General features: G+C 60.6%; 1 protein-coding gene across 1 annotated transcript; it reads left to right on the top strand.

Annotated features, from left to right (window-relative positions):
* The first annotated feature begins 1,374 nt into the window (after positions 1–1,374).
* CSRNP1 (cysteine and serine rich nuclear protein 1) lies at positions 1,375–12,298 on the top strand. Its single transcript, XM_054729674.1, has 6 exons — positions 1,375–1,555; positions 3,689–3,745; positions 8,305–8,538; positions 10,176–10,435; positions 10,887–11,201; positions 11,301–12,298. Exons 2-6 carry the CDS (start codon positions 3,709–3,711, stop codon positions 12,231–12,233), a joined length of 1,779 nt encoding a protein of 592 aa, XP_054585649.1. The 5' UTR covers positions 1,375–1,555; positions 3,689–3,708; the 3' UTR covers positions 12,234–12,298.
* Positions 12,299–12,882: the final 584 nt, after the last annotated feature.

Here is a 12,882-nt window from a genome sequence, read left to right as displayed (position 1 = left end):
AAGCTGGTGGGGTTCTCTGGTCTAGTGCTTCCATTGACGAGAGAGAGAGAGAGAGAGAGAGAGAGAGAGAGAGAGAGAGAGAGAGAGAGAGAGAGAGAGAGAGAGAGAGAAAAGAAACCAGAACTCCACTCTAGGTCACAGAGATTCCCTTTCTCCTGGGGACCTGGCCAGAGAATTAGAGACAGGAAGGAGGCAGCCCCAGGGAGGGCGTAGCTGAGTGCCTGATGGGGAGGGCGGTGGGCATCATAGCCCTAAGGGCTGAGTCACCTCTAGCAACGGACACCTAGCTCCACAGCCTCAAACGCCCTCCTGAGCTGTCTCCGCCGTCAGCGGTGGCTTCAATGCACCAGCCTTAAGCTGATGACCCTTCCATCGCCACTTCCAGCCCGGCCCTCTCCTGCAGCCCCACCTCCCCGCACGCACTCAGAGGGCACCTTTCATTCAGCCGGCAATCTGGCCGAGGGCAGAACACACCCTGGAGCTTTATCTAGGGTGTGTGGGGTGGGGAGTGTGGAGGTAAGGCTGGGAGAAACTTAATGAGATAGAGAGCAGACGACCTCACGTGTACGTTAAAACTATGTGCAGCTGGACCGACGTAACAAGCACAATGCACAAATAAAAAAGCAATGAACACAAATGAAAGACATTAACGTGGAGGTGGGAGTAGGAAGAGAGAGCCCTGAGCCTGCCAAGGTGGGCTCGGGAGTTAGTGGAGACGTCACCCTGAGGGCGCTGCGAAGTCCCCGGGAACTTGGCCCCAGCTGTGCAGGCACCTCCCGTGGCTGGCCCCCAGGAAGGACAGGGACGGTGGCTTCCCGCAGCCCGCTTTTCTCCTAGGGCTCCTCCCTGGAGAGGTCAAGGCAGGCAGGCCCCTCTCGGCCCCTTCTACTTATACGCCTCTGGCTGAAGAGGGGTCCCCGAAGGCTCCCTGGAGGAGGCATTGGAAGCTGAGGCATTGGAAGCGATGGGGTGCTAGTCAGCAGCAAGGGGTCAGAAAGGCGAGAGGGCCGGCTGCAGCGAAGGGGTGAGGGTGGAAACGCTCAGGGACGCGTGGTGGGGAGGGTGGCGTCTGCGGCCGGGAAGAGAGGCGGAGGGTGGGCTCCCGGGCCGGGGCTCGCTGCGGGGCGTGCACACGTGCCCCTGCGGGAGAGCGGGGAGAGCTGGCTCGCGGTCCGGACAGGCCCGGGCGGAGCAGGGAGGCCGTGCGCCGGCGGGGCGGGACGGGGCGGGGCGGGGGCGGTGCCTCCGGGGCGGGGCGGGGCGGGGCGGGGCGGGGGCGGCGCCTCCGGGGCGGGGCGGGGCGGGGCGGCGGGAGGCCTGGCCGGCGGCCGGGCTGCGTCAGCGCGGCCAGCCCCGGAGTTTTCCACTGACGACGAGGGCGGAGCGGCGGGCGGGGCCGCGCAGACTGTCTCCCGCCGCCGCCGCTGCCGGACCGCAGAGCCCGGGGAGGCTGGGCCGACGGCTGCGGGCCGAGTGGACGCGGGGTCGCGGAGCGGAGGGCGTCCCGGCGGGACGTGGGTCGCGTCGGGGTCCGTGGAGAGCACCTGGCCGGCAGGTAGGCGCGAAGGGTTCTGGGCCGGACCGGGCGGGGACTTTGGGGAGGGGGCGTCCCGCGCGGGGGGCGCTGCACCGCGGGCCCCTGCCGTTTGCCCCCTGACACCTAGAGCGGGCGCGGGGGCCAGGACAGCCCAGCGGGCCCCAGGCGGCGTGACACGGCCGGGGTCCGGGCGGGCGGGGGGGAAGGGGGCAGGGCCCGGAGGCGCAGGCTTCCCGCTCCCCTCCCCCCGCCCCGCCGCGGGCACCCCACGAAGTCCCGGCGCCCCGAGCCCCGCGCCGGCGGCGGCCGAGCCGAGCCGAGCCGAGCCGAGCTGCGCGCGGAGGCCGGGTGGCGGGGTGCGCGCGTCCGCGGGCGAGTTCCCTTCTGACCCAGTTGCGGGAGAACTTTTCAGAAGTTCCTCTCGTGGCCGGAGCAGGTGACATTTGTCGCTTTCTTCCTCGGGCTCCCCCCGGGGGTGGATGCTGGGGCTGCGGCGCGTGCCCGGCGCCCCGGGGAGGCGGGCCCGGGAGGGAGTGGAGGGATGAGCGAGGAGGAGGCTCCGTGAGTCACGGACCCCGGGCGGGAGGGGGGCGGGAGGAGGGCGGGGGGAGGAGGGGTTGTGTCGTACACTCACCTGTTTGTCAGTCGCCGTCACACGCGGAGGCCACCACGGTGAGTCACGGCGCAGCTCCGCCGGCCACCCCGGGCCCCGCAGGCTGTCTCCCACGCACTTCCTCTCCCCTCCCCAGCACGCACTTCCTCCCCGGCCTCCGGGTCTCCCCCCCGGGGGCTTTTCCACCGGCACCCACTGGAGATGCCGACTCCACGGCAACCGGCACGCACTGAGTCACTCCGGCTCCCCGGCACAGTCACACGCAGAGCCCACACTCCCGACACCGAGGGTCCCTCCCCAGCTCCACTGCCCACCGACACCTCCACGCAGATGTCCCACCGCCCTCCAGCACCCCTCATCCCCCCCTCGGCCCCACATCCTTCAGATCCCTGCCCCCCGTGGTCCCCACCGCCTGAGGTCACCCAGGCCGTTCCCCGGTCTCCCGTGTCCTTGTCCTGTCACCTCTCCCTGAGCTCGGGCTGCACCGTGTCACCCCCGGGCACACCCCCTCCTCCCGTCCCGGTGCTGAGCCATCTTTTTAAAATGCAAATCTGGTATTGTCACTCCCTGCTTCCACCCTGCGGTGGCTTCCTGTGCCCTCGGGGCCGAGGCCTGACCTGGGCGCCCTGGCCCTGCAGCACCGCCCACCGCACGCCACTCAAGCTCTCCTCTCACGTCCCTCACTCACGTGCCCCCTGTCTGAACTCTCTCTCCATCCTTCCCGCGGAGAGCCCTGGACCCCTCCTGCCCACCCCTGCCACCCACCGTCGCAGCACACAGCAGGGCTTGCAACCTCTGATGGTACCCCTGCCCACTAAACTCAGCACCTCAGGGGGCCGCACTCATGTGTGTCTTGCTCCCTCTGTGCCCAAGTGCCAGAGCAGTGCCTGGCACCTCCGTTGGAGTCCCATAATTGTTTGTGGAATGAATGAATGAATGAATGAATGAATGAGAGTGCAGGAGGCCGGGCCGGGGTGGAGGAAGCAGCCGCTGTCAGGTGCAGTTTGCCTGCTGCAGAAGCAATGGCCTCACGTAGCCAGCAAGCATCTGGCACCTGCCCAGTGCCAGGCCCTGGAGGCCAAGGCGGAGGAACTGTCCCCGCCCCCCCTCTGATCACTTTCAGAGGGAGAGGTGGGGGAGGGGTGTGCCCAGGCTTCCTGTCCGCCCTCTGGGCTGCCCAGGCTGTTTCTCCAGCCAAGCCCCATGGGGGGGGGGCAGTGCTCAGAGGCGCCCTCCCCCTTCTCCCAGGAAGTAGTTCTTGAGGGCCCCTTCGGGTCTTGGGGGAAACTGACCTGCCCCCCCCCCCCCAGGTCAGGGGCTCTGAGGTTAAAAGACACATGTTTCAGATTCTTGGAGTTAGAAGGCGGCTGCTGAAGGTGCCCCCTCCCCAAGACTAGCTTGGGGTGGGGGCTGGGGCATTGGGACAGCTGGAGTGCACAGAGGAATGGGTGTGACTTCAGAGGCCCCGAGATTGTCTCTTCCCCTAAACCCCACCCCCGCCCGCCCCCCACAATAGCCTTGGTTTGTTTGGTGCCCAGGGTGAGGTGCCCTTTCCTGGATGCACACGGTGTGGCCTGAGTGTGGAGATAGTTACGGTGAGTCGGGTGGGGAGGTGTGCCCCCCTCGCCCTGGACTGTCAGCTCCTGTGTGTGTTGGCAAGAAGGCGGTCTGATTCTCAGGGCCCAGGCCGATCCCGGAAGAAGCCTGGTTCTCTTTGATTCCGGGCCTGGCTCCGGGGCTCCGGGGGGTGTGGTGTTTCTGTCTGAGCCAGCTCCTGGGAATTGCTTTTCCTTCCTCCAGGACCCCGGGCGGGGGCTGTGCTCCCTGGGAACAGGGCCACGGTCGGGGATCCTGATTCCTGGGTAGCTGCTGGAGGCCCCTCCCCCACCCTCTGACTCACTGTCTGACACTTTTCTTGGACTCTTCCACTATCTTTCATTCCTCTTTCTTGGCTTCTCCTTGTCTCTGGCTGAGTCTTTTTGTCTTATCGCCTGCCTCTGCCTCTCTCAGCCTCTGGATTCCCAGGTGGGATGGTGGCTCTTCCTTCTTCCCTCGCCCCAAAGGAGTATCGGGGAGGAGACGGTTTCTGGTTTGATTCCAGGCCTGCAGATCCTGCGGGGGTTCATCACAAAGCCTGCAGCGCAGCCCTGGTTTCTCCATCTGCAGTTTTGGAGCTTATAACCCCTCACCTTAAGTTCCCATTCTGTAGCTCTCCCTGAGGCAGAACCAAGGTTAAACCTGCTTCCTTGACCTCTCTCTCTGTTTACTTGGGAACAGGGAGCCTCCGGAGATGCATGTGTTGGCACCTGCTTTGGCACCTGCCTGAAGCAGACTTTCTTCTCCCTCAGAGCCACCCCCTTCTGGGTACCCTTCTTGTTCAAACCTGCAGGCTGGGGGAGGGGTGTGAACCCCGCCCCCCTTAAACTGACTGTGACAGGAGCTTGAGATCACACTGACCACTCGCTCCCTCCCCCCACCCCAGAGAACTCACGTGCTTAACCTTTTGCACTCGGATGTCGGATGTCGAGTGTGACTCGACACGGTTAGCATCGAGATTAAAATTACTCTTTGAATGTATCAATAATTTGAAATATAAAAAAATCCAAATAAGTTTGTATGAAAAGAAACTCCCAGTTTTTTATTCTACTGCCGTGCTTTGTCAAATCTGGGGTATTTAAAAAATTAAATCCCGAGTAGAATAAAGGAATCGAGAAAAAAGCAAGCGAGTGCAAAGGGTTAATCTTGTTTCTGCGCGACACAAAGCACCCACCTGCCTACCTCTGATGGTCCTCAGTTGCCTTCTCTATGCCAGGCTCCGTTCTAGGCCCGGGCACCATGACAGCCAGGCTGAGAGGCCCCCAGCCTGGGGAGAGGGAGATGAGCAATGAGGCCACTGCAAGGTGGGGAGGTGAGGGCTGTGATGTGGGGCTCCCAGGACCCAGAGAGGCCTGTAGTGAGTGAGGAGGAGTGGGGGTTTCGGGGAGGCCCTCTAGGAGATGATAGGCCAGGAGGTGAGCAAGTTGTGGCGATTAGGGGCGCCCCAAGTTCTGCTGGAGTGTCAAGTGAGAGGGGGGTGGGGAGACTCACAGGATGAGCCTGGAGGATGGGCTGCAGCTAGGCCTGCTCTGGCCTCTCAGCCTTTCGTGGAATCCCCTCAGGGGATTCTAAACATGGAGGTGGCAGGTAGATAGGGGGTTTAATAAGATTACTCTGGCTGCAGGGCAAAGAATGGCTCTGGGGAGAGGACGTGGGTAATAACAGTGGGGGTGGAGACACAAGGGTAATAAACTTCTTAAATTGCAGGTGACGTACAGAAAATGCATGAAGTATATGAATCTTACACGCACAGCTAGATGGATTTTATGGTTTTAGACACGCATGGAACAAATATCAACCCAGATCAACTTAGAACATTTCCAGACTGCCCCCCCTCTCCCCTCCACCCCACCACTTCCCCAAGATTCCCTGCTGGCTGTTCTAGTGCATCCCTCCCCTCCCCCAGTAGTAACCACTGTTCTAACCTGCATTACCAGTGATCGGGTCTGCCTTTTCTTGAGCTTCATTCACATGCATTCTTGCGCCTGGCTCCTTTCATCTGACGTGGCATCAGCGAGATTCATCTGTGTGTGTGTGTCCCCAGGAGCTCATTCTTGTCTTCACGGTGCAGATTGACACAGGCACTGAGCACTGAGCACTGAGCACTGAGCACTTGACATGAATTGACTCAGGGAAGCCTCCTAACCCTGCGAGGTTTTATGACAGAGGGTTGGAGTGTCGTGGTTAAGGAACTGATCCAGGGTCACTCAGCTAATTAAGAGCTAAGCCAGGGTTAAATGCCAGCAGTCTGGTTCTGGAGCCAAGGTTCTTAACCCTGTGCTGGGTGGCCTCCATGATACCTGCCGAGCCCGCGCCGGGCCTTGGGCGGATTAAACGAGTTAACGTGTGACGGGAGGTGGATGGAGGGAGAGAAGAGGGAAGAAGGAGTTGAGGATGGCTGCAGGTTTCTGGCTTGAGTAACCGGGTGGGTGGCAGTGCTGTTACTAAGATAGGGAACACAGGAAGAGGAACAGATGGCACGGGTGGGGGGGTAGGGGGGCACAGACAAGGGGTTCGATTTGGGGCCTGCAGAATTTTATGTTTCTAGGGAACAGCCAGGCAGAAATACCAAGTGGGCATTTGGCGTTGGGGGAAGGGGGTCTCAGGCTGGGGTGTGTGATTAGGGAGCCACTCAGCACCCCGTAGACACATCTGGAGCTTGGGAAAGGATGGGCCTCGTCGGGAGACTGGTGGGGACAGCGAGCCTGGGTGTGGTTTGTCCCTGTGTGTCTGAGCGTCTCTGGCCTGCATGTGTTGTTATATGTGTGCAAGCCTGATTCTGGGTCGCCAAGTCCCCCCATCTCCTGGGAGAAGCTGCAGGTCAGCTGCGAGCTGGGTTGTTTTTGTTTGTGGTTTAAGCCTGGGAGGGGGTGCCGAGCCTGAGAACGCACCGCCGAGAAGCCCCCGGAAACACCTGTGTGTCCTCTTTCCCCTCATCCCCCACCCCCACCCCGGGCCCAATGTGGAGAGTTTGCAAGGAGGCCAGCCCTCTCTTGCTCCCCTTGTGCCTGCGGGGACAGGCTGTCCCTGCAAAGAATTTTATCCAGTCAGCCTACCCAGTAAGTCCATCGACAGCACACCCTCTAGGTCTAGGGTGCAGGGACTTGGTGAGAGGGAGGCTGGGCAAAGGGAGAAAGGGGTGTGTAGAAAGGACACCTGAGGAGGGGAGATCGCCAGCCTTCTGGTTGGCTTTTCCTGTTCTCTCTCGTTTCCTGTGATAGCTGTGGGGGAGGGGCTCCCCAGCTCCGGGGCCCCTGCATCGTTTCCCTTTCCTCTCGGTGACCTCCTGGGGGCCGAGCCCTGAGTGCCACCGGATGTGCAGAGACAAGGTAGCTGTGATCAGCCCTTAGGACGGCGTCCTTCGGGGATTCCCAAGGGGGTGGAAGGGACTGTTATTTGCCTTGGTATTTAGGGGAGGGAACCCCAAGTCCCCTCCACTCCACTTGGATGGGGCCAGCCAGACTGTGGGAGTCTGGTTGCATTCCCGCGGAGGACTGCGACCTGCAAAGGGGAGCCCGGAGCAGGGTGTCCTGGGGAGGCTCCAAGTCACCGAGCTACAGACTGGAGAGAGGGGGGCATTGTCCTGGCAGGTCGGTTTCACTGGAGAGTTTTTTTTTTTTTTTTTTTTAATGGGAAACAATAATTTCCATGGGAAGTTAATTCAAACAAACAGGGCTAGATATTAGAGAAGGCAGATGGAGGTGACCTTGTAAGACCAAACAGGAGATAGGAAAGCGACATGAAGCCTGGGTGTCCCCCGTGGGGCGGGGGTTTCTGAGGGAGAGTCTGAGCAGGTCCTTCCCGGGAGAGGAGGGGCCCGGGAAAGGCCTGGGTGTGGGAAGCAGGGCCAGCGGCAGAGCAGCCTGTGTCCCTCCCGGGGTGTCCTGGCTGGCCCGGACCGGGACCGGGGCCGCAGGGCGGTGTGCCTGTGGGTGTGCTCTGAGGGGAGGGGGAGGGGGAGGGGGAGCCATGGCCGCGCAGACAGTCTCTCACACACACACACACAAGCACACAGATGCGAGCCCTGTGAATCACCCAGCCCGTGAGTCAGCCCCCAGGATTCCTGTCGGGGAACGAGCGAGGCTAGGCAGAGGTCTGTCGGTCCATCTGCTAGTCTGGTGTGTGCGCGCCTGTGTAGGTGGCTGTGGGAGGTGGTGGGGACGGAGCCTGGCCGTGTCCTGGAAGGGCTTCAGGGCCGAGGGCGGGGAGTCTCCAAGCACCAGGACGAGGGTTCGGGCCTCTCTGCTCTGTCTTGTGCAAAGGAGCCCCCTGGGGATGTGCCCCCTGCACATAGAGCTCCGGGGCTGGGGCGGGAGGGCCTGGGACACCTCTGAGGGTCAGGGGGAGAGGGGACGATCTGGGACACCTCGGAGGGTCAGAGGGAGAGGGGACGATCTGGGACACCTCGGAGGGTCAGGGGGAGAGGGGACGATCTGGGACACCTCGGAGGGTCAGGGGGAGAGGGGACGATCTGGGACACCTCGGAGGGTCAGGGGGAGAGGGGCCGATCTGGGACACCTCCGGCCCACCTCTGAGAGCTTTCTCCTTCCCGTTCCAGGCTGTCTGCGCCCGGGACCCGCCATGGCTGGGTTGCTGAAGAGGAAGTTTGACCAGTTGGAAGAGGATGACTCCTCACTCTGCTCGTCTTCGTCTTCGTCCTCCTCGGGCCACCACTCTGGCTCCTGCTCCCCAAGCTCTTCGGTCTCCCCAGCCTGGGACCTGGAAGAGGAGGGCCCCTGGGATCAGATGTCCCCGCCTGACCGGAACGTCTGTGGCCCCCAAAGTTTTACCCGTGAGTCCCTACTCCCCTGGGGACCCCACCACACACCGCCCCCCTCCTTCCTTCCTAAAGATGAAATCGGGAGGCATATGTCAAAGCCATCCTGGGCACTGAGGAATGCCCACTGTCCAGAGGCGCTTGGTCTTGGCTACATTCACCTTTGACCTTGGGACTCCCCTGTTTCAAAGTCATGACATTCAGGGCAGAGCTCCTGAGAGTGGCCCTCAGCCCTCCCGCCCCGGCTCCTCCCTTCTGTTCCAGTTTCGTTTCTCCAGCTCTCGCCCTGTCCTCCTTCCAGCTGCTCTGCCGGAGCCCCACGCCCGCACTTCTCCGCTGCGAGGCCTGTCAAGCCGGTCCCTCTCCTGTCAAAATGCCACTTGGCTTTACCTGACCGGAGTGAAAAGGTTATTTTTCAAGCTGGCAGATTCTGGTTCCAAACTGACAGAGGAGTCCTGGGAGCAGTTTCTCAACCTTTGCTTTGTATGATTGCTCCCCCCAGGCCCAAGGAGCCTTTTCATTTTTAAAAAATATATATTTTATTGATTTTTTACAGAGAGGAAGGGAGAGGGATAGAGAGTTAGAAACATCAATGAGAGAGAAACATCGATCAGCTGCCTCCTGCACACGCCCTTCTGGGGATGTGCCCGCAACCCAGGTACATGCCCTTGACCGGAATCGAACCTGGGACCTTTCAGTCCGCAGGCCGACGCTCTAACCACTGAGCCAAACCGGTTAGGGCCCCAAGGAGCCTTTTCAGACCACGTTTTCCCTCATCGCCCCCACCTGATATTTTATGAGATGATGTTCGTTTATGTACTACCTGCATGTCTGCATTCCGTATAAAAAAGTATGATTTTTAGCACATAGATCTAACGGTGCATTAACTGACGAAACGACTGTGGGTTTATCCTGGAAATAGAAGGATGTTTTAATATAAAAACCAATCTCATAGTTTGCCAACTGTCTGTGTCAGAGGAAGAAAAATGTAAGAGCTACTCTAGATGCTGAAAGAATATTTGATAAAACATAATGTTCCTTCTAGATAAGACTCTCGGTAAGATAGACATAAGTGAATTCTACTTAAATGGTTAAAAAATAGGTTTCATCCCAAAAGCTGGTTCTGACTAATGAGGAAATACTGGAAGCATTTCCCACTAGGTCAGGAACAAGAGGAGGATGCTGTCTGTCACCACTGCGGGTTCCCATCGTCCAGGAAGTGCTAGCCAATTCAGCTCGCAGAGGGAATGAGAATTCTGTGTATTGCATTGGACAGGCCACATTGCCCCTAATGTCTCTAGTAGCATATGTAAAGCGCTCCTACAAATCAATAAAAAAAACAACAACTAGAAAACCATACAAGGGACCTACAATCTGCTTATAAAGATGGGAAAGATGTTTACACTTACACATGCTCTCCTTTCATCTGGTAATAGCTATAGGCTGGGATTGGCATAGGGGTGGTGCCCAGTTTTACCAACTCTAATCCCAGCCAGGCTGGCTCCTCATTTTTTTTTGGCTTCTAAATTTGAATCCATCTCTTTTGGGGCGGGGGTGTGTGTGAGGAGCAGTGGACCAGGGTCCTCTTCCAGGGGCTCGTGCTGCGGATCACAGAGAACTCATGCGCGACCCCCTCTCTGCTTGCCTTCCAGCCTCGTCCATCCTGAAGCGGGCTCCCCGGAAGCGCCCAGGCCGCGTAGCCTTCAATGGCACCACCGTCTTCTACTTCCCTCGGTGCCAGGGCTTCACCAGCGTGCCCAGCCGCGGTGGCTGCACTCTGGGTATGGCCCCTCGCCACAGTGCCTGCCGCCGCTTCTCCTTGGCCGGGTTTGCCCAGGAGCAGGCCCGGGCACGGCGAGAGAAGCTCCGCCTGCGCCTGAAGGAGGAGAAGCTGGAGGTGCTGCGGTCGAAGGTAGGAGACCCCACTGAGGTCCACAGGGAAGGCCTAGCCTCGGGGGGCGGGGCACCAGATGCAGGTGCTGGTTTGCTCGCTGTTTGGGGGAAGACATGCATGGGGCCGTGGTGGCTTGATCGGGACCTGTTGCCCGGATGATGTGCAGGCAGAATGGGGCATGGTACCTGAACCTGTCTGACCTCACTGGGGAGGAGGGTGTGGAATTGACGGACACTGGGGGGTCGGTGTATCTGGCGGGGGGAGGGCGTTGTCCATGAAATGGACAGGAAATCTCTTCGCAGATGCCCTGAGGGCAGTGTTCTTGGCTGTCCTGATCACTGGGATACCCTCAGTGTCCATCCAGCCCAGAGTAGCACGTGGGGGGCGTTGGTCGGGTGACTGGTGGCTGTGGGGACTGAGACCACCGCGTCTGTGCCTCTCACATCCCTCCTCTCTCCCCTGGATGCAGCTGACAGAGGCTGGGGTACCTGAGGCGGAGGCCGGCCTGACACTGACAGTGGATGCCATTGATGATGCCTCTGTGGATGAGGAGTTGGCAGAGGCCATGGCAGGTGGCCGGTTGGAGGAAATGACCTCCCTGCACCCCTACCCAGCCCGGAAGCGGCGGGCCCTGCTGCGGGCTGCAGGCGTGCGGAAGATCGACCGGGAGGAGAAGCGGGAGCTGCAGGCGCTGCGCCAATCCCGGGAGGACTGTGGCTGTCGCTGCGACAGGGTCTGTGACCCTGAGACCTGCAGCTGCAGCCTGGCGGGCATCAAGTGCCAGGTACGGTGGTCGGGCTGGGCTGGGAGCGGGAGCCTGCGCTGGGGGGCTGCTTCCCTGGGCTCCTCAGGGTCCTCACCCGTGCCTCTGCCTTCTCTGCAGATGGACCACACAGCGTTCCCCTGTGGCTGCTGCAAGGAGGGCTGCGAGAACCCCAAGGGCCGCGTGGAATTTAATCAGGCGCGGGTTCAGACCCATTTGCTCCACACGCTCACCCGCCTGCAGCTGGAGCAGGGGGCTGAGAGCCTCGGGGAGCTGGAGGCCCCTTCCCTGGGCAGTCCACCCAGCCCCGGTGGGCAGATCCTGACCCCCGCTTTCCCACTGGCCAACCCGCCCGTGAGCAGCGAGCTGGGAGACCACAGCTGCAGCAGCGACATGACGGATTCCTCAGCAGCATCGGGCACTAGCGAGCCCCCCGACAGTCCTGCCCATCCAGCCCTGCCTGACCCTGGCTCCCAGCCTGGCATGGACGACGACAGCCTGGAGCAGATCCTGAGATTCAGTGACTCAGACGCGGGTGGAGAGGAGGAGGAAGAAGCGGGCGTGGGGAACCTCGACAACCTTAGCTGCTTCCACCTGGCTGATATCTTTGGTTCTGGTGACCCCGGTGGCCTGGCCGGCTGGACCCACAGCTGTTCCAATACCAGCTTCACATCGGGCATCCTGGATGAAAATGCCAACCTGGATGCCAGCTGCTTCCTAAACAGTGACCTTGAAGGGCTGGGAGAAGGCAGCCTCCCTGGCACCGAGGTGCCGCCCAGCGTGGACGCCGGCCAGAGCAGCTCAGTGGACCTCAGCTGGTCTTCCTGCGACTCCTTTGAGCTGCTCCAGGCCCTGCCAGACTACAGTCTGGGGCCCCACTACACCTCTCGGAAGGTGTCTGACGCCCTGGACAACTTGGAGGCGCCCCACTTTCCCTCACCTGCCTTTTCCCCGCCTGGGGACACCGGCGTTTGCTTCCTGGAATCCATCATGGGCTTGTCTGAGCCGGCTGCCGAGGACACTGGCTTCCTTCTGGGACTGCCGGTTGTGTGAGGACACTGCCCTGGCGTCCCTGCTGGAGCCCGTGCCTGTGCGAGGACTAGGGTGCCTTTTCCCGGCCCCGAACGCCCTGTTGCTGCTGTGTCATAATTTGGGGGCTCCGGGGTGGCCTGTATGTAACCGTCTCCCATTGGCTGACTCACCCATGTGGGCATTCCTGATTTTCATGCAACACTCTGGATCGATGTATTATTTATTTTTGTAACTTTCTGTGCTGAAGAGAGTGGGAGGGGGCTCCCCCCTTCGGCCACCCAGCCCCTGGTGCCCAGTCTCTCCCACTTCCATGGCGCATGCCAGGAAGAGGAGGGCATGATGTTTCTTAGCCTAATGACAGCGAGACAGGGCTGGAAACATCTACCTCTTCCGGCTTCTGCCACCCTGAGCCCTCCCCCCCCCCCCCGGGTGGCTGAATCCTCTGGACTGTGAAGACTCTAATTTATTTCCATAATTTATTTGGAGACAGGCAGCTTAGGCTTCTCATCCCTGGCTGGTAGGCAATGCTGAGGTCAGGGTGGGGCACGGACCCCGTGAGTCCCTTTCACCTTGTAGGCCTGCAGCCCCGCCCTGCCTGGTCTTGGGTGTAGACCAGATGTGGATTCAAACCCTCTGTCTGCTGTGGCAGCTGCCTGGCTCTGGGTGGTTG

Source organism: Eptesicus fuscus, chromosome 18 (genome assembly GCF_027574615.1).
Source record: "Eptesicus fuscus isolate TK198812 chromosome 18, DD_ASM_mEF_20220401, whole genome shotgun sequence".
NCBI classification, from domain to species: Eukaryota; Metazoa; Chordata; class Mammalia; order Chiroptera; family Vespertilionidae; genus Eptesicus; species Eptesicus fuscus.
This window is presented reverse-complemented; position numbering and strand designations above follow the sequence as displayed.